Source organism: Electrona antarctica (assembly GCF_951216825.1).
Source record: "Electrona antarctica genome assembly, chromosome: 7".
Lineage (NCBI taxonomy): Eukaryota > Metazoa > Chordata > Actinopteri > Myctophiformes > Myctophidae > Electrona > Electrona antarctica.
The window spans coordinates 29210601-29232989 of NC_136812.1; the positions used below are offsets into that span (position 1 = coordinate 29210601).

At 41.7% G+C, this 22389-nt stretch overlaps 1 protein-coding gene across 1 annotated transcript in view; it reads right to left on the minus strand.

Annotated features, from left to right (window-relative positions):
* col24a1 (collagen type XXIV alpha 1 chain) overlaps positions 1 to 22389 on the minus strand; it is a 142594-nt gene that overhangs the window by 81572 nt on the left and 38633 nt on the right. Inside the window, exons 5-11 of the mRNA XM_079504922.1 lie at positions 19752 to 19805; positions 11290 to 11343; positions 8385 to 8438; positions 5324 to 5368; positions 4192 to 4245; positions 3338 to 3382; positions 1149 to 1202 (exon numbers count right to left, since the gene is read on the minus strand). Of these exons, the coding sequence (XP_079361048.1) occupies positions 1149 to 1202; positions 3338 to 3382; positions 4192 to 4245; positions 5324 to 5368; positions 8385 to 8438; positions 11290 to 11343; positions 19752 to 19805 (360 nt within the window). The remainder of the gene's footprint in view (positions 1 to 1148; positions 1203 to 3337; positions 3383 to 4191; positions 4246 to 5323; positions 5369 to 8384; positions 8439 to 11289; positions 11344 to 19751; positions 19806 to 22389) is intronic.

Below are 22389 nucleotides of genomic sequence, written 5' to 3' on the forward strand. Positions count from 1 at the left end.
AAAAGATTAGGAGAAAACATAACAAAACAGTAATGTGTTGAAGTGTGCTTCTGTTGAGTAAGTGTTTTCCTAACAGGGTGGAAGAGTCAGAAAGTTATTTTTATATATATTTAGTTGTATTTGTGTTTGTTTTTGTTTATTTGTTTGTTTGTTTGTCAAAAGGCAAGTGGGAAGCCCGCCACCTACTTTGAATTATAACATTCTGTCAGTAGTGCAGCAAACAATGGACAAGACATATGCTGGCATGGTGTCAAACATGAATGGTTTTCCAGGCAAATGTCCAGTCAATATTCACCAGGGCACATTATGCCAAAATACTGCTCTATTAGAGAAATACAGACTGGGATCTCCTTGCAAGAGCAAGGATTTAACTGTGCTGTCATTCAGTCTTTGCCTCATTGAAAAGAGATAATTTCCTTAGCTTATGTACCGACTTGAACCATAGAGTCCCTATTCTGTGGCAAACTCCTGGTGGGGGCATCTTACTGACAGGTGAGTCAGTATAGGATACGACAGTAGTGACAACACAGAAATGTGTGTGGGGAGGAATTCATTGGCATAAGAACTCAATTGGAGAGAAAAAGGGGTAAAAAATACTTGGCTACTCTAAATTAAAAAAAGAGATTTGGCATTTGGCAAGAGGGAAAATGGAGGGAAGAGCAGTATAGAACCCTGGGGGGTCAACAAAGAATATACGGTTAAGTGGTTAAGTGTATCTAGCTACTATTGAGGTTATTAATACATGTTTATTAGTTTATTCTTGTCAAGCACCTTTTACTTTTGCCTAATTTGCTACACAATAGAATAGCAAAATGAATGGCCCATGACTGGATGGATGTATGGGTACATTACTGACAAAGGTCTGCAAGCATTTAGCGACTCAGAATCTGAAAAGATTCCTTGCACAATTTATATTGGAAGAGAGCCGAGTGCAACATGCTGATGACAGCTAAATGATAAAAGCAACATTTTGAAAAGAGTTTGCATTTGCCAAATCTAACATAATAGATATACAATACTTATACAGTACTTAGCACTTAGCAGAGTTACAAAATACAGATGAGATTAATGATAATTCTTCCAAAGATAATATTAAACCTTCTGTCAAGACAGAGACTTTCAGACACAATTAAAACAATATCACTTACTCTCTCTCCTTCCAGCCCTGGTGGCCCAGCTACACCAGGAGGTCCAATAAAACCCTGGAAGACAGTTGCAAAACAATAAATTGTATAATGGAGGACTGTGTGTCTAATGCACATTTTTGGTTGCGTTATCAATGTTACTGATTAATTCTCTATAACTGTACTGAAGTACTCTGCATTTGATTAAAGCTCCCGGCAACCACGCGTCTCAAGCTGTTGTGTGTAAACAACAATATACTCTTGGCTAAATTAAGTGGTTACACAATGGGCTGGGAATGAAATACATTACGGTATGAGCACATGTGTACTGTAGGTACTGTGATACAGCACTTCACTGCACAACCTTACTAAGCTGAAGCCCATCACAAAGGAGGGTGGTAAGATCAGTGACATGTTATGAGTAAACCTCGGACAAATTATTATAAGCACATTATAATAACTGACCCCAATTTAACTGTCATTTTCAGAAATGTCAGCTATTTTCACTAGTTTTGACACTCTTGTACAAATAGGGCATTAATTAAAGAAAAACAAATCTGCCCGACAGTGACAACCATAATATGGTTGTCACTGTCGGGCAGATTTGTTTTCCTTTCATTCACTGCACTGTGCCCTATTTTCCATTATCCAGCGTGTCTTTTTTTTCTTTCTTTTTTTACCTTTTTCTTCTGTGTGTATCTACAGTAAGTGCAACAGTGAAAACACAGGGACCTACAGTATAATGTGCCACATGGCATGCTTCAGTGCACAATAAATATGTAGGGATTTAGATGTAAAGCCCATCAAAGCTTTACAGGACAGTGAGTTATGGACGGCCTGCCTCTCAGGTGGCTATTGTAACTGGAACTGTATGAAGTACTGGTCAGCACGCTCATGGTCCGGTGCATCCCTTTCTTGTCTGGGCTGAACGCTCTCTCTTCTGGGCTTACACACCATAGATCATGTCTTATCTTAATGCATATGGCTCTGCATATGTCTCTGTCTCATTCTCTCCCTCCGTCCAACATACAGTAACCACCATGTCCCCGGTCTCCCTGCCGTTTGTTAAGGTGCACAATAAAACCATCGTGTTGATTTAACACGATGCTGTGTGCTGCTGCATGAAACAGGGATGTTTCAACAAGCCATTTAAGTCATGACCAAGAAAGTGAGCTCACTCATCCATCCACTAATGCAGCAATTGAACCCCAAACCAAATTAACCCTATTCTGGGTATGCATTTTCGGCAAAGAGACCCCTGGTGCACCTCGGTCAACAAGTATATAAGGTATAAGTGGCGGTGGAAGACTTGTCTGTGCACTTATCTCTGTAAAAGCTTGTACCCAACTTTCCTCAGTGGCCAGAATATAAACAGTTATAACTGAAATGGCATGTAGAAAGAAGCCACGTAGCCACAAATTGGTAGTGCCAGTGCAGGTCTTCGCATTTCAATTGCATTTCTTGGCATTCCAATCGCTATGCAAAGAGTGTGAATGCAGCATTTCCAAACTTGTGAAAACTAAAGGAAAAAAAATAAATGGGGGGAATCAAATCCCTAACAAATAGACAGGGAATGGTTGATTTCAAATCTCATAGTTTTATCATATTGTACAGTATGATTAAAAAGACAGTTATTTTACCACACAAACCCTTGTGCCTCTTATTCTAGGGTCAACATCAACTAAAGCATATGTTCTTCTATTCCAGGTATTTGACTACACATTTACAAGCTCTCCTCAGCTCACTCACTGCTCGTCTCTTTCTTTCACACTTCTTTCTTTGTGACTCAGTAATCAAGATTTTCCTTCCCGAGTTGCATACACTCTCCCTAACTCCCTTTTCTCTGTGGTGGCTCACTTCCCTCCCAACCACCCCCCCCCCCCCCCCCCCCCCCCCCTTTGTACTCTCTCCCCTCCCCTGTTCCTCTCTCTCTCTGTTCTACGGTTCTTGTGGCATGCCTGCTTCCTGAGGAATGAGCCATGATGAGCGGAGCCAGACAGCCTTGTTGAGAGACAACACAGACCCTGGACCAGCCCCACGAGGAGCCTCGCAGCTCCCATCAGCAGGTATGTGAGAAACGCAACTCAGATCCCAGGACAGTCCCTCCGGAGCAGGGGCTGTGGGCCTGACACTGTCCTAATCCTTTCAGGAAATGAAGTATTCACTCTGGCGCTGCCGAGGGCAGACAGACACAGGGAGCGAGCTGTACTTACACGGACACCTTTAGGCCCTGGGTTACCTTCTGGCCCAGCCAAGCCCTGCAACAAAGGAGAGACTTGGGTGAGGAGGGGGTATTGTCACAGTATGCACAGTCTCAGCGGCGGTCATATTTCACATGGTGGGGGGGCAAATCTAAACACATCAGTCACACAGAGCTGTCAGTTTGGTCTGATAAGAGAGATACAGTAGGTTTGACTGACAGACAGCTAAGAGAAAACACATGCGGTTCACACTCTTGAGAAGCAATGTTATACTTCCTGGTTATGCATGGCTGTGGAATGCACACCGAATGCACATTCCAAAGTGTTCACAATTCATCATCACAAAAGTTGTCATAATTGCATTCATTTGATTAACACAGACGTGCTCAGTGCTATGCATTTCCTTACTTTAGGTGGCACATTTTGGTCACTGTTGTTTTGGTCACTTATTATAAACTTAAGGTGATGGGAGTACAAAGAAGGGTTGTCTATTAATTTTGTCATATTGTGGGGAACAACATGTTCTTTTAGGGACTATGTTAGAGGTGGTTTCACCATTAGCCACTGAAGCCAGTTCTTTGCAGGCCCAGATATGAGAAGATCACAAGCATGTTTTAGTTTGAGCTTGAGTCCAACGACTGAATTAAATGTATTTACTACCCTTCTGGACTACAATTTGTGATGTTGGATTGTGGGTAGAACAAAGATGAAGGACCTTTTGCTCACTGCTCATTTTCAGTATGAAATGATAACAACACTGCTCTGTGCTATTTATTTGGATATTTCTTTGAGGCATTCTGAGTGGAGCGGTCAAGAAAAACCCAAGAGGATGGATGGAGGAGTCGGAAGCGTATTTTTCACTGCACCTGCCTGCCAGGGTAACCTGCCGCCCCGGCCTCCCCCGGAGGTCCTGGCACGCCCTGCAGCACAGAGAGAGACAATGGAAGGAGGGTTAAAGAGAGGGAGAGAGGGGGGAGAGAGAGAAAGGGACATGAGTGGAGAAAGATGAGATGCATAGATAAAGTGAAAGAGGAGGAACACAGAACTTTACCAGTATTGACAACTGAGTGTTCCTTCCCTGTCAGTTACTGTGCCAGGCTGTCAGCTGTACCCTCACCCCTTACATACTACTGTATATGCCACTGGTACGTAGATTACTTATAAATTATGTCATGGAAACTATCATTATTTCTAGCAAATGCATGCACACACAGAGCTGTTAGTGTTTAAATGAAAATACCATTGTTATGTTGAACACACCCGGTTTTCAAAAGTCTTGAAAACAAAGAAATCCCATGATGCAGCAGAGAGCGTCCTCTCTGTTCACTGTAGTTGTCTGGTCACACCATGGATGGAGACAGACCTGGCACTGACGTAATGCCAACACCTTGCAAGACATTAATTGCCTGTTCTCTTCTAAGCCTACACTTTGGTCGTGAACATGTGTAGAAGGCTGTGTTACAGGATGTGTAAATTGCTAGTATTTTGATGAGGTGAAGAGTTTTCCATCAGAGAGGGATAAACGGAGGATAAAAGCAACCACTGACTGGAGGGGACAGCTGAGACACTGAGGTAATTGGCTGCTGACACACAATCCACAGCTGTGTGTGAGTGTGTTTGGGTCTGTGCATGTGTGCTGCTTGCATGCGAGTGAGTGAGTGAGTGAGTGAGTGAGTGAGTGAGTGAGGCACATATTGCTTTTGCTTAACTCATTCACTACCAAAGACATCTTTTGACATCATTGTTTCCAAAGCCCACACCGCCAAAGACATCTTTTTGGAAGCCTGTTGTGTGTTTTTCAATTTTCGCTCTTTGTTAACCTATGAGTCACCGTTTGACTCTCATTGCAACCAGGAATCAGGAAATCATATGATCGCAAAAAAACAGCTGCCGTCCGTTCCCACGTTAGTGCACTTAGAAATGCCTTTATCTCGGCTTCTTCCGCATGCACGCACGCACACACACTACTCTCATGCACAGGCACTCAACATTACTCACTTGCTCTCCTGGTAGGCCCGATGGTCCTGGATAGCCCTTGAGACCCTTCAAACATAAAGAAAAACTCAATTATGAACTGAAGTCTATTTAACCAATTTAGACCTGAGGCCGATTCTAAAAACGCCAAGCGATGGCAGGCTCTCAGTCAAATCTGGTCACATAAATAAATATATATATAAATACGTTTAAAAGCAACAGAAAATGTTACAAAAAGGGGTTCCCTGATTGAAAGGTATAACAACGAATAGGAGTTCTACTACTGCTAACAAAACATATCACCAGAGGAAGACTGCCAGAGGATTTGTTGAATGAGGGTGTGTGTGTGTGTGTGTGTGTGTGTGTGTGTGTGTGTGTGTGTGTGTGTGTGTGTGTGTGTGTGTGTGTGTGTGCGTGCGTGATGCATCTGTAACCTTCTAATCTAGGGATGGGAATTATCGATTAATTCATTAATTGATAATTGATAAGTTTTGATAACCTCATCTATCGATTAATCTGTTAGTTGATAAGTCGCATATTATTATTTTTTAATTCTGATATTCTTAATTTCCCTCAACGTCCCTCAAAATCTACATTTTGCTGATATACAGAAAGAATATAAAAGGCATAATATATTCCTTCCTCAATTAATTGTTAACTGTTAAGTTTATTTGAAGAATATCTTAGAGGCTTAACTATTAACATCATGTTCTTTTGGAATTTTGAACATATTTTGACTTTACATTTTTTGCATTGCATTTTGATGCACCCTACTGTACGTGCGTGTGCATGTGTGCATGTGCCTGCATTTGTGCATGTGCAAAATCTGCAAAGTAAATAGTATCCACAAATCTGCACAGTTACAGTATACAGTATTTTCAGCATGCAGTTATGCAGAAAGCAGACACTTCAGCTGTCTAGTAGGAACTATCTGCTACTTCCTTCCTGCAGTCAGCAGTCCAAGGTTACAGTGAATGACCCTTGACCTGGTGTGGTAGTTTTATTTTCTAGTTTCTGTTTTGATTTTAACTGCAAGACCACTTTGGTAGAGGTTTGGGTTGTGTAGTTACCTTGCCATGATCTAACTCCAAATGTGGACAAGAAATCAAAAATAGAATAAAAAAATTAGAAATTGATCATTCAAAATATGCTTGTCATTGACTTACATTGTACGCTGAAACAGCTCTCAAAGTCACTCTTTTAGTATGTAAACAAACACAAAGTTGATTCAGACAATATAGAACATCACCAAAACTCGTACTGTTTTATATTTTTATAGAAAAATGTTAACTTCCTGTTGATTTTAATATTTGAAGATCTGGATCCGGATCCAGTCTGGGTTATCTTCCTAATAAAAATGGCAAAATCAACAGGAAGTTAACATTTTTAGAAATAAATAAAACAGTACGAGTTTTGGTGATGTTCTATATTGTCTAATCAACTTTGTTTGTGTTTGTTTACATACAAAAGAGTGACTTTGAGAGCTGTTTCAACGTACAATGTAAGTCAATGTGGAGCATATTTTGAATGATCAATCCCTGGAGCAATTATTTTTGATTTGTTGTCCACATTTGGAGTTACATCACAGCCAGGTAATACATATCCCAAACATTTACCAAAGTTGTCTTGCCTTTTAATGAACAAAGGGTTAAAAACTAAATTGTAAGGCCTGGGCCGCTGGCATAGAGGTTCAGGTTCGAAAACCCCGGGTTCGAATTCTGATCCCGACGACCTTTGCTGCATGTCACTCACAACATTTTCTGTCAGACTACTATCCTATAAATAAAGGCATAAAAGATGGGATTTTTCTTTGACAGTTAGTTGGTGCACCACAACCCACAGTTTTGTTTGTGCAGCCAAACCCTGCAGTTAGTTAAATAAGTACTTATTCTCTGTGAAATAAACCGCATGTATCGTTTGTTAAATGTGCATTTTTCTTCACTTAAGATCTTTTGTTTTCCCTCTTTGACGTGATTATCAACAACAGATGTTTACAGCTCATAGAGTCATAAGGTCAGGGCCAGGTCAGTGTCTCTTTGGGACAGCACGCAAACTTATTTGAACGGGACCATTGAGTCCGAGACCACTTCCGAGGTTGTGACATGTAAACCTTCACACTCAATAAAAGGCCCACTTGGGGGTAAAGAGCTTAGGCCCCAAGTCAGTCATTTCCTCTGAAAATACTTGGCGGGGCCACAGTTCATGTGCTGGGTATATTAGGTTCAGCTACTGCAAACACTGAGACGGCCTCCTGGGAGTCAAGGTGAGGGCCAGGTATGTGAAGAGCAGACCCAGAGATTCAATAGGAGGCTACATAGTGAGCTACAGTGCCATGCAGACACACAGTCATCTATGGACATTGACAAATGGGCTTCATTGAGAGGCCATACATTCAAGTCTCAAATATACACTGATACTCAACACAAGGCTTCTATTACTCCCAAGTAGTAGACTACATATTCAAAGGACAATTATCAGCTTGGTACAAAAGAAAAGCTGAAATAGAGGTCTGTGTGTTTTCAACTGTTTTGTGTGTGCGTGTGTGTGTGTGTGTGTGTGTGTGTGTGTGTGTGTGTGTGTGTGTGTGTGTGTGTGTGTGTTTATTGTGTGTATGTGTTTGCCTGAAATTCTTGCTTTGGTGTGGTATGACATTTTCTCATCTGAGGTGGCAGAGGATATTGTGCGTGTCATTGAAGCCAGAGTGCCTTTCCTCTTTAGGATGACCTTTGGCCCTGCAGCCTATCAGGTTCAGATGAGGCAGACGCCTGTCCAAAGACATTGGCTCCCTTGGACACGACACATCCTAACCGCCAGACAGATGGACAGACAGATAGAAGAGAACCCGAAATAGAAGAAAGATTGACTGCTGGTGTTTATTTCAGAATAATGAATGACTAGCTGACTGTTTATTATACCTTGCATATAATATATTTAAAAATACAGGTAAGGAGAGAGACATAGCGAGATCCAATTGGCGTCCATAAGGTAGGTCGGTAGGTCGGGGATTTTTTTTTCTTTTAAAAGAATCATCGACCTACCGACCATGTCTCTTAAAACACAAGCAGGTTAACATGTTGAAACTTACTGGCGGTCCTGCAAATCCATCTGGACCAGGCAAACCTGATGGACCACGTTCACCCTGGAAACCAACAGACGAGAGAACAATCATTTGACATTTGCAGGAAAGTTGGAGAAAACACACTACCAATAGCACAGAGAGAGAACATACGTAGGTGGGAAGAAACCAAAATGTATGAAGCATAGAGTACCAAAGTCCTGACCTCACTCCCTTTGGAACACAGTTTTTATATGACACGAATCACACAATATAAAATTCTCCTATTGGATTTCCAATGTACATAATAACTGTGATCCAGGGAAGTAGCGACCTCTAGCGACAGTGATGTCAGACTGCGATGCTCTATTGTCATGATGTCAGACTGCGGTGCTCTATTGTCATGATGTCAGACTGTGGTGCTATATTGTCATGATGTCAGACTGTGGTTCTCTATTGTCATGATGTCAGACTGTGGTGCTCTATTGTCATGATGTCAGACTGTGGTTCTCTATTGTCATGATGTCAGACTGTGGTTCTCTATTGTCATGATGTCAGACTGTGGTGCTCTATTGTCATGATGTCAGACTGTGGTGCTCTATTGTCATGATGTCAGACTGCGGTGCTCTATTGTCATGATGTCAGACTGTGGTGCTCTATTGTCATGATGTCAGACTGTGGTGCTCTATTGTCATGATGTCAGACTGCGGTGCTCTATTGTCATGATGTCAGACTGTGGTGCTCTATTGTCATGATGTCAGACTGTGGTTCTCTATTGTCATGATGTCAGACTGCGGTGCTCTATTGTCATGATGTCAAACAGCAGGAGATGGTTGACAGAAGTTTATATGCAGACGATTCCCCATCTGTATACATTATTAGCCTATGTCTAGATTCTGGGGACATCTGAATTCAATGTATGGTGGTGCTAACAAACCAGTTGTATTTTTTTTAAATATAATTTCCACCCAGTTTTAGCCCATTCATTGATTAATTTAGATGTCGTCAGATGTATGAGTTGGCGGAGATCTCTGATGGTCTGTCTACTCTACAGTATATGAAACTATAGGGTCTAAATGAGTAGAGAGACCACCTCCAACCACTGCAGATGTGCTAATACGTATATTGTATCTACTATACAGATTAGTTCAGATAAAATATTATTATATATTGGGTGGGTATATACTGTAGTGTACTATATAGTATGGTTTTTGGGGAAATGAAAAGTGCAAAATAGGGCAGATGGTTGAAAAGCGCGGTTCTGATGTTGACTTTATTGAGATCTTGTGCAAGTGACTTCTAATTGAAAACAGATGCCCAGCAATATTTAGCTATTATGAAAAATCTGATAAGGAGGGTCCAAGGAGGTGAGGAGGTAAAGAGCGATGAGGAAGACAATTTTTGCTGGCAGACTTGCACAGAGACAGACAAACATGGTGGAAGAAAGCTGTCGAAAATAGGAAGTATTCCTGACAGCTACCCATCTATGTGCAATAGAGGGTATGTGTGTGACATCATCCTCATACCCGGAAGTTATGTGGGAATGCCTACTGAGTGGTAAAAAACGACTTTCTGGCCTTGACAGCCCATACATCCAAACAGAAAAGTCCTATTTGATTGCATTAAATTACTTTAAACAACATTAAATTCACTTTGTCACTCACTTTGCCACTCGATCTGCCATTCACTTTATGCATGCGCATACCCTCTATAATGGGTAGACAACAGGGATGTACAATTGGATCAGCCAATTGGATCAGCCTCAATATCGGCTGTAATAAACCCCAAATTTGGCTATAATGCAAAGATGTGATAACTTCAATGGACATCCCATGTTAAATTGTTTTCTCTCAGAGTAGGGAGTAATCGCGATTTGGCTCTTTCTGTATTATGATTGGCTGTAGGAGAAAGACTCTGGTGTTAAGCTTGATTTATCCTTTGTTGCATGCTAGTGTCATGCCGAAAATAGCCAATCTACAAGCTCACAAAGCATCGCACTGCAGTGCGTTCTGAGCTTGCAGGTCAATTATTTTTGGCTCACAATACCGGCACGCAAGTATAAATCAATTCTAAGTGAAGACAGACAGATTTGTGAAAATAAAGTTGAGCCAATGAGCTCGTATGGCAGGAAGAGGAGATTGGAAAATGAACAGTCGCTGAAGAATGAATGAAAAGCCTGAGAACAGACACAGAGCAATCTGTAGAAAAGTAAATAAAAGTAATAAATGCACTTCCATTAAAATAGAAATAATATTTTATCTGTATAAACACTTCCATGTGTATTGAATACATAATCGTGCAATCCACTTCCCCCCTCTAATATTATATTTAGTTTTGACACACGCACACACGCGTGGCGCACGTGCATGCACGTGCACACACTTCCTGAGTCCCATTGAGGGGGAAGATAGCAGTCAACAGGAGGGAAATTGTTTGTGATGATTGATCTAAACAGAGGGAGTAGTAGGGTTAGTCAAGGTAAAAAGTCACATGACAGGTATCAGTGTCTAAAGAGTGATGAAGAGATGAAATTAAGTGAGGGTCAAGAGAGAGTTCCGTTGAAAGAGTCTAGGTAAATATAGACAGACAGATCAAAATACAGAGAATGAGAGAGGCACCACGAGTGTGAGAGAGTGAGAGTGAGAGAAAGAGAGAGAGAGAGAGAGAGAGAGAGAGAGAGAGAGAGAGAGAGTGATACAGAGAGATACGGACAGATATAGAGCAAGAAAGAGAGATACATGTACAGTAGGTGACACTCTAGACACGAGAGTGAAAGTGACTGAGAGAGTGATAGTTAAAGTACGGCAAAGTTTATAAAGCACGTTTCAAAACAAGTGTACAAATGTACAAAGAACAAAATAATAAAAACAGGGTGAAACAGTAGAGAGTACAAGCTACAGAGGCAGATAGAGATGGAAACAGTACATTACATTACCTTCTCTCCTTTTGGAGACTGGCCTGGTGACAATCCTGGGTCTCCCTTAAAACCCTGCCATGGACACAGAGAGAAACGGGTCAGGATGCAAACCAGACTACAATGCGTCACATTAAACCCATAGAGACGCTACAGCTCATAAATTCAGTCATTTGTTTTCTTGCAATCAACAACTTAACAAACAATTTTTTATTTCCTTTCAAAATCATAACCAAGAACTGATGTTCTGACTTCTGACACAATGTAAGGAGTTTTGTTTCTGTTTTAGTTTCTACAGTACATTACCATGTGCTGAATCCATTAAATACAAGTTGAAGCCCACACACTCTACCTTTACTACTAGTATCTGAGGTCACAACCCATTTCCCACACTTTCCTCTGAGGACTTTAAGGAAGGAGGCTCATGTTTTCTCATAATAGAAAGTGACAGTTGTGGAAAGCACCATTCACACTGGGTAAGATTTGCAGACTTTTAGAATGTGTGGGCCAGGATCCGCTGGCTTTGGAGACATCACTTGGCCTTTCTGAATGATCTTTGCCGTTCATCCTTGACTTAAGGCCGTCACGGCTTTCTGCCAGTCTGAACAGCTTTACGTCAACTGTGAAGGAACCCCCATGTGACATATTGACATAGGTGAAGGTGAGGACTTTTACGTAAGCTTCTCTGACAACTGACATTGACTCACTCTGAAAAGAATGGAGGACTGAGAAGCAAAACTTACCACTAATACTAAGGACTTACTGTACAGCCATACATTCTGCTAAGTTTTGTACTTAACACAAAGGTAAAATCTTTTGAAACAGCAAGATGCCCCCCCACCCATTTTTAACATAAGCTTTTATAACATAGCTATGACGATCCAATGTATTCTCCAGACATGCAACCACACACCCACACATGCATGTTGTAGTTACCGTAATATCATTGATGTTCCAGTATAAATGGCACTACACACATCAGCACTATACCAAAATCCCCATGCTTTTATGTCTAATCTACTAATCTGGAATTTATGACAATATCTAACATCTGACATTTCTAAAGCGACCAAATTTTGCTCTGTGAGAAAATGACACTTAGCAATGATGTAAAAATGTCTTTGAGGTTTCTGACTTCATCCAAAGTGTTTGTCAGACCACACCACATGTGATCCTAAGGAGCAGAGAACAAGTCCAACAGTCTGCCAATGTGACTGTGAGCCATGTAAAGTACATTACCATGGAACATCAATATGACATTTTAACTCACGCCTCAAGACATTTTTAGCCTACAACTTGAGTTGGGTCAAAGCTAGATCTGAATGAATTTCTATTCGAAACCAATGAAACTCTAGAATCTCACTGGCAAGCTCTATAAGGACCAGTATTGTCTATCCCATAAGACTGGTGTAAAACAAAATTCTTCAACAATTTCTTCCTAACTGAATTCCTACAGTATATAACGTTTGTGTCTAGGGTATCTGTATACAGTATGCTACGCCAGCCGAGCATTGGGTTCCACATTATATGCATTGTAGTTCTTCCGAGAATACTGGACTCTGTGACGCACAATTTCCTCAGAAATTCCTCTGAATTGCAGGCGCCACAGAGACATTTATATTTACTCTGTCCCAGCCAAACATAAATTATGAACAGGTCTACTCCTACCTTAGTTTGCATGAAAGGAAGTGTTTCTGGAAACCTAGAACTGTCTTGTTTCCCTTTTTTTGCTGGAAAATCTATTAAATCACAGCATGTACCAGTAAATGTCATTCAAAATCATAATAAATTTGGTGATAAAGAGGGAAAAAAGCTTCTGTGGCCTACTGGCAATGTGCACAAGAAATTTGGCGCTGATTGAACGGTTTGCAAGATTAGCCCCAGACCATCAGACACAGACGACCCACTTATAGATGGCTAGAGACTACTGCAGAACCACACCGCAACAAAACAACCATTGTCCCAGGATGATGTTCTGCTAATTGTCACTACACTGGGTTCCATGCTATGGCTCAGCTGCAACAAGACTAAGAGGCCAAAGAAATCAACAGAATTCTTGTCTTACATTATAGCATATTTATAGCATATTGGTGTGATAAGCCTGACCTCCAGAATGTGATGCTGAAACCAAGGGTTCATGTTGATACTCTCTTCTCAGTAGCTGTCCAGTATCCATCAGTGCTGATTACCTGCTGTTAACAGGTATTATACTTGCTTGGATTTCAGCATCACATTTCAATGGCTTTGACTGATGGTCATTCACAGCTCAGCTCAGGGTGGGAAGGTAGAAATCCCACAATAACAAACTAATGACAATGAGACAAACCAAGGTCACTTTCTGTTTGAAAAGTGTCAACAGGACATGGCTCAGAGTTAAAAGTGCTTTTCAGGTCCCTCGAGCATAGTGTCATAACATTTCAGTCTGTGCTTAAAACACATGTCACCTATGCCTTTTCATCTTAACACCAGAGACCAAAAAGACAGCTCTGCTTGTTGATTTATTCACAATATGATATAACAGGGGATATGTGGCCAAATGGAGACAAAGAGTTCTCTCTATCCTGTCCCACCTCCACGCTGGGTTTGGGGTCTGAGGATGACTCATCAACAGATCACAGTGGTATTATAACCAATGATTGATTGAATGTGTGTGTGTGTGTGTGTGTGTGTGTGTGTGTGTGTGTGTGTGTGTGTGTGTGTGTGTGTGTGTGTGTGTGTGTGTGTGTGTGTGTGTGTGTGTGTGTGTGTGTGTGCGTGCATGCGTGCGTGCGTGCGTGCGTGCGTGCGTGCGTGCGTGCGTGCGTGCGTGCGTGCGTGCGTGCGTGCGTGCGTGCGTGTCATCAACCAGCCTCACAAACAGTCACAGCAAGTTCAAAGGTCACACCAGAACACATCCATCCATCTCCCAGTGGTCTGTTTGACTAATCAGAGAGGGAAACAGGACATTCCTCTCTTTATGTGTGCCACAAGGTGGGCGGAGAGAGATCCTAACTCAAAAATAGTGCTACATAAAGTGCTCTGTTCTTTAGCTGTAGGAGCAAACAAGTCCATGATGTATAACATTGAAAGATATGAGAAAGAATAAGGAGAGGTGGGTGGCAACAGAACTCATCCTTTGTTTTCGGCTTAGCAATTTCCTCCCGATTGCAGGGTGTGTGTGGCAACTCTGTGGTTGCCATTTGTACCACAGCTACCACAGACGTCGGCATGGCACGGCCCACATCCTGGTTTGACTGTGTCAACATGTCCTCTACATCTGGTCCCATCTGGTGGACACAATTGATCAAAACCACAACTGCTTTTATTTAAATTTCATCATCTATCTATGTATTTGCTTTGGACACCCGCTTTCTGTGGGGACAGTTAGCTCTGTGATCAATCATTGAAGAGCCATGTTCGGTTCAAAACATGTTCGGTGGAAATCGAATCTCCTGGGAGAAAGTGTGCTGCTTTTTGGTAACTTTTTCTGGCAAACAACCGCATAGCAGATACACCGCTAATCTCAATGATGCCCACCTACAGTATATTATGCGTCTGTTTCTGGATTAAACACACTCTGAGCATCTATCACCAACTTCTTTATTAAGGGACTTACTTCTCTGCCATGTTAATGCATGCCATTTGTTGAGCAATTTAATCCAAAGCAGTCCTGTGAAAGCATCCAATTTTAGTGTGGGTGGCAGCCCAAGGGGAACAACATTGGCCTAATACTGTAGCAGGTCCCTCTATAAAGCCCCACTTAATGCAAAGAGCCATCAATGAATGCTTGTTAGTAACCAGAAACAGCTGGGGTTTGGGCTATTTTCTTAATACCTAAATTTAGTTCCAAGAAGTAAAACAAACTCTCTCCGGAGGCCAAAGAAAGTTACAGACTTACAGAGATTGGATCTGCTGAGTGAAATTGAATGTCAAGTTAGCATCAAATAATCGTCTGGAATTCATTCATGAGTTTACATAGTTTAGTGGCAGATAACATAGGCATTCTGCTCACAAGGGGAGATCTAGCATGACATTTCATGTCAGTCCTCGTAGAGTTAATTGAATAAGATCCTCACAGCAAACACTGGATATCCACATCACTGAAGAACTCACCTGGGACGTACATACATGTACGGACCAAACGGTGAGGAAGGCACAACACTCTATTATCTCAGGGGTATGAAGAAGCTTGGTATAGGCCCCAAGTGGCTTCACAACCTCAGAATTACTGGCAGTAGATTGCTTAAATAGCTTCTTCCCCCAGACAATTAGGCACACGAATAGTCCAGGGAAAAGAAAAATATGCTTTGAAAATGCTAATCAATGTAGTTGGTGTGGATTTCATTGACAAGTTAATGAATTATTTGTTGATGTCAATAAAACCATGAACTGGTGGCCCAGTCGGGGACGCTGTGGGCGTGTTCTCAGACATTAATTGATGTAATATAAATCAGGACCCACATCAGCACGATACTTCCTCTCTGTATGTATCCTCCAATGCATGAAACAATCTTAATTTCTCTGAAAGCAGTGTTAAAATATGTATGGTGGTAGCCTTAACCACTTAACCACGTCAAAAACTCAACCAAAATGGCCTGGGCCGTAGCTCAGCGGTCCAGGCACCTTGGCTGCTAATCCAGTCTGGCTGTGTGCTGTGGGTTCGACTCCCGACCCCGACAGCCTTTGCTGCATGTCACCCCCCCATCTCTCTCCCCATTTCCTGTCAGCCTACTCTCTATCCCTCCATAAAAAAATATAAAATAAAGGCGAAAGCCACAAAAGAAAACATAAAAAAAAAAAAAACCTCAACCAAAACTTAACCACGTCAAAAACTCAAGGGCCTGTTCACATCCTTACTGTACCTCTGTACTGTACATTGTTTGAATACACTGAGGCAGATGCAGTAGTGTCAGATGATCACTCTGAGATCACAACTTAAACACCTGGATAGCAGATTCCCATTATCACACACTGAGTAAGCCTACAGAAAGAACATGAAAATACAACCAGACTTGGAAAAAAGAAATAATACAATGGATAACCTCAGGAGGGAAAAAACACATGAGGTCAGCCCTATAATAGCATATCTTGCCAATGATATGTCTACTTTCCAGGATGTTTAACCCCATGCAGCACGGGTGAACATATGGCAAAAACAGCAGATCTACAAACGTGTTGCAATACAACAGGTTGTGAACTTGTAGATTTGGTGTAGAGGCAAATACTAACAGACCTAAAATAGTATTGAGCCCTGGGAGACCTGATCAAACTGTTCATTTTATAGGGTTTAAGTGGTTTATAGTGCCCAGCAAGATAAGTCACACACAATCAGAATTGTCTCTGTTAATAAGGGCTGTGTATCTATTTATACAATTGAGAAGTTGTACATGTTGTGTGTGCACAACTTCGTGCACAGTTTCAAGGTTCAAGGTTGTACTTTAATGTTACATCTTGTGTACAAGTACATAAGAGTAAAACTTATTTTTGTTTGGCTTCCTTCCTTCAGCATTGCATAACATTCAAAACAACAAAAAACAGCAGTTTGGGTGGCCAAGTCATAAACCGTCACGTGCGGAAGTGCCGTTTCCGCCTGTGCGTTGTGGCCATGATACCTCTGCGTTTACAACCGCACACAGCTTTAGTTTCCCACAACGGGGCCATCTTTTGTAGTTTCTCTTTCCGTGATGCGATGGAGCGATTGCGGTGAGCACGGAATAAACACGGTCAGTGGTCAAAGACAGATCACTGTCTGCCTACATAAAATGCTATCTAAATTACATACAGTAAGTTGAGCCTATGCATACGCCTGTAAGGTCGTCAAGGCTAGGGCAAGTGCTACTACAGCAAGTGCTTTAAGTAAGATTATCAACCTTTTCTGAGCACTGAACATCTTTTGTTTCAAAGGTTGAACTGGAATAGCTTCTATGATTTTTCGATTACAACTCTGTCTCACTTTAGACTCAGTATCAAACTTAATACAATTATAAGCCATTACAACCATATTTGTGTACACTATATATATATATATTTTTTTAATCCTATTTTGTATTTTCCTCACAATTTTGCAAACTCCCTGCCAGCAAGGGGTTCGTAAACCCTTGCTATATAGGCTATTATAACCATCACCAATTAACTGAAATGAACAAGCATGCATGACAGTGTCTCTTTGAAGGCAATTTAAGAACTGTAATGCAATTCAAAGGGCAATAAAATAGACACTATAACTACTGCATATGAGGGAGGGCAGGCAGACGATGGTATGAACTCTATCATATGAGGGAGGGCAGGCAGACCATGGTATGAACTCTATCAGAGCACACGAGGAGACAGCTCCCATTTACAAATAATAAAAACAGACCAATGGATTAGCATGGAGTCAAAGGCTTGGCTTCAGACTATATAAATCAAATGTATTTTGCTCTCTTCTCTGTCCTGTCAGCGTCTGTCTCCCACTATCAACCTCCCATTCTCTCAACAACCACCCACCCTCCATTTGTCCCAGATGATTGGTAGAATGACATGCAGTAAACTACCTCGGGCATAACAGGGAAGCTAAACCTCCTCTGACTCCCAAACTCTTAAATCCTCATCCAATGTACACTAATGACTCTCTAAGTCAAAAGCCCACCATTCCTACCATTATATACATCACCACTACAAAGGCGGGAAATTATAGCTGTACGAAATTGCATGACTCTCTCACTTGGCATCTAGATTGTCAGAACATATGGGCCCATATAATAATAACATATCATGTTAGAGCCCCAGTGTTTCAGCTTCAATATCATAACACCATTCCTCATTCACAACAGTTTAACTTGATTTCTCTCTGGCTAGGATACATAGTGCAGGCCTTGGCCACGGAATTAAAACAGTATACAGTAAATAAAGGAAATCTTGCATGTCTTTATAAACATAAATAGTATCGTAAACCATATGTTATGTTTTCATCCAAATCCCTTTCGGTGTTGGTAACAAACAAAGATAAATTATATGCAATATCTTGCACGCTGCCTAGAAAACATTTTAAAATAGTGAAAATATTGACACGTTGTGAACTTGTAGATCGGCTATTTGGGCAATTAAAAAAAGAAATCTAAACTGTAAAACAATGTCTAAAAAGTGTAGGCATAAGAGGTAGGGCCCTATCTCTTACCCTGTGGCTACTGGCTACAGAAAGTACCTCCTGGTACTGCAGAGAGAGAAACACTCAGCTCTTACCCTGTGGCTACAGAAAGTATCTCCTGGTGCAGAGAGAAACACTCCTAGCCTGACACTCAGCCTGAATTCTCATTTCGTTTCACTCAAGGCTAGTGATTCAGGTGCTGGAGCCAGGCTAAAACCCCACTGGTCTCTCACAGAAATATATTGCCTTGGTTTCTAGCTCAACCAGTCAGACAGTGAATGTGTACGGTAGGTTGGAGGTTTACTAGAGGTTCCGAGGTCAACATATAATATTATAATTATAACAAGAATCACAAGCACAATTAATTTGAAACTACCCCTGAAATGACAATCTCTGTTTCCAACCAGTGCAAAAAAAGCAACAGAAGTGTTGTTTTAGTGGAAAACCCAGTGGTATGAGTGATGAATATAGCCTTGTTTAGACTTGTTAAAGTGCCACAGGCCAATTTCCTCCTAAATAATGATGATTGGCTATTACTGTTATATATCCTGTTTTTTCTTTCTTCCAAAAACTGTGAATTTGACTTAAGTGTTAAAATTCTGACAGTGCACATCCAACAGCTCATTAGAAATAGTGGCTTTGACTTCATCACTGCCTACTTGCATCCCTAATCTCCATTCCTTCACCAAAGCACTTCTCTCCCTACCCGTCTCCTTTGCCAAATAGAAATAGCGATCTTTTAAAATACTTCTTGTCTTAGTAGAACAGCAACAATGCTGGTGTAACTAGGAAATTAGCTGCAAAAGCTTTCTTCATGCTTAGTTAACATAAATAATCAAGAAGTTCCACATTATTTTGACTATACTTGTGCATTCACTTTGAGCATGATGTGATCCGTGTTTGAGTGGTGCAATTCGATATTAAGCCAATGTGATTGGAGGTACAGGTACGTCCGTACGTACGTACGTACAGTATGTCAGGAGTCCAGTCTGTTTCTATTTACACGTTAGCCAGAGAAACTTGAGCTTGCAATGGTTAAGTAGATACATAGACAAGAAAGACATTCTCCCAAATTTTGACCACATCGGGTGGTACCCAAGTACCCGAAATCATGGCACTGCATCTTTAAGGAGGAAAAAAGCAATTGCTTCACTTTGTTGCTGAATTGGCAGAAGAAAAAAAACATTCAACTATTAATTTTCTTCTGAGAGTGAAAGAGCTTGTGTGAGAACATGACATTGACCATCCCCAGCTACAGCTGTCCCTGAGGCTGAGGGTACTCGTCTGGCCCTTGTCTCCCCCAGATACTAACCAGGAGCTTGTCTGGGGCTCACGGGAACCTGTCTGTACCACATTTATATATGAGAGGACAACTCACCTTGGGGCCAGGTGGACCAGGCAATCCTGGATTTCCATGTGGACCAGTGGGACCCTGGAACAGATGCCAATACAGATAGGGTAGGAGAGAGAGAGAAACACAGAGGGAAAGAAGAGGGCTTAACTAATAGTACATCACAATGACAGCCACAGTATTTACGGTGAGTCAGATGGAGCTAAAACGTGCAGCTGATGTACAGAGCCATAAGGTGAAAGTGTGCTTATATAGAATGAGTGATGGAATGCTGTCTCGCAAATTGTAAGTAGCTCTGGATAAGAGTGTCTGCTAAATTGTATTACAACAGCAGTGGTATGCAAATGCGACACATGCATACACGTGCACGCACGTGTGCTTGCACATGTGCACACACACACACACGCGTGCGCACACACACACACACATATGCGTGCACACGTGCACGCGCACGCGCACACGCACACGCACACACACACACACACACACACACACACACACACACACACACACACAAACATGCAAATGCATTGCATTTACACACATGCATACTGCATACCTAAAAACCACATTCCTTCACATCTGTAGCCCTGCTGTTCAGTGGCTGGGCGGCAGTGCTTTCTCTGAAAACAGCCCCTCCACACTGAACGCCATGAGGTTAAACTACTGTCTCATTTCAATTTGTAATTTGAAATGACCACCCCCCCACCCCCCCCTGAATTGTTGGGGCTAAATTGGACATCGTAGAAAGAGACGTTAAAATCACCAACCCATGGCTGAATGGTTTAATATTTTGGCTCTGCAAATGGTTGTCACAGAACACTGATAATGTTTCATGGATATAAGCAGTGGTACTGCACAAAACTCTGAACTGATGATGCGTGCAACCAGCTGCATTTAACAAGCCATTCACATAATATGAAAAAAACAATCATTTCCCATGGGAAGAATTATGAAAATTCAAGTGGCTCAGTAGAGTGGGTATTACAAATAACTGGGGCCTGGGGGACAAACTTAAAAATGAATGTAACCACCTCTGACATAATACACCCTATTACTGTATTTACAACCTCACTGGCAAATATGTAAGGTAACCTGTTATTAGAACCTTGTGCTTCTGACACTAAAACTATGACTTCAACACTGTATTGACTGATATCCTAATATACCATGACTATTTCAAACTAGTCTGGCAGCCGACAGGCTTCTTTTGTTTAAAGTAGGAAATTTGGTATATATAGTATTTTTATTGGCCTAAAGTATTGTATATTCATGAATCCACTTGCTGACCGGCTGTCACTATTGGGCAATCTTTTTATAGGGATTTCTTGTGACCCTACCATTAACATCCTATGGCAGGCAAAAATGTCAAACTTTCCTTTTGCTTTAAGTAGCATGTGACATGTCAAACTAGGAGGTTTTCATGATTCTGAATCCATTCCAAGCATTAGTTTTGCACAAAATACACTCCTTGGGCTAAAAGCAGCCATAGCCACTTGCCCAAATGTGCCCAAAATGTGCTGACCTCATCACATTTGTCATGACGTCTATGGCCGTTTTTAGCCCAAAGAGTGCATTTTGTGCAAAACTAATGCTTGGAATGGATTCAGAATCATGAAAACCCCCTAGTTTGACATGTCACATGCTATTTAAAGCAAAAGGAAAGTTTGACATTTTTGCCTGCCATAGGATGTTAATGGTAGGGTCACAAGAAACCCCTATAAAAGGAATTGCCCAATACTGACAGCCGGCCAGCAAGTGGATTCAAGAAAGGATATGTATATAGACAATATTTTAGGCCAATTAAAAAAGACTATACCAAATTTCCCACCCGTCCACCTCGGCTGCAGGACTAAACCTTTGCCTCGATTATGGTTAGTTATGGAGCATGTAGATTAACACCACCAATGTACAACGAATTATAATAATATACCTGCTTCTTGATTTTGATTAACCTATACATGTGCAGCAAGATTAAGTCAGTTATCGTTTTTTCGGTTCTGTCTTGATATATTTTTGGGTAATTGCCCAGCCCTACATCCTAGACTTCCTCAATTGATTCTAGTAGTTCACGTCCAACGTTCCGGCCCAAGAAAGGAGGAGAGTTTGATAATGCTAATCAATGCAGACAGGATGCTGAGCCAGCAGACAGAGCAGACTACCTACCACACACTGCCCTTTAGGACAGGATGCTGAGCCAGCAGACAGAGCAGACTACCTACCACACACTGCCCTTTAGGACAGGATGCTGAGCCAGCAGACAGAGCAGACTACCTACCACACACTGCCCTTTAGGACAGGATGCTGAGCCAGCAGACAGAGCAGACTACCTACCACACACTGCCCTTTAGGACAGGATGCTGAGCCAGCAGACAGAGCAGACTACCTACCACACACTGCCCTTTAGGACAGGATGCTGAGCCAGCAGACAGAGCAGACTACCTACCACACACTGCCCTTTACTTCCCACCACATAATAACCCTGGGCCTCCTTCTGTCTCCACTTTATGACTCACCCTAAATGGGGTTTACTGTACATTCTGCAGCATCCATATGCTTTCCCTACTTTTTACTAGGGGCTTTTACTGCTGGAGTTGCGTGTGTGTGGGGGTCTGCGTGTGCGACTGCGAGCGCACATGCAAATGTGTGTGTGTGTGTGTGTGTG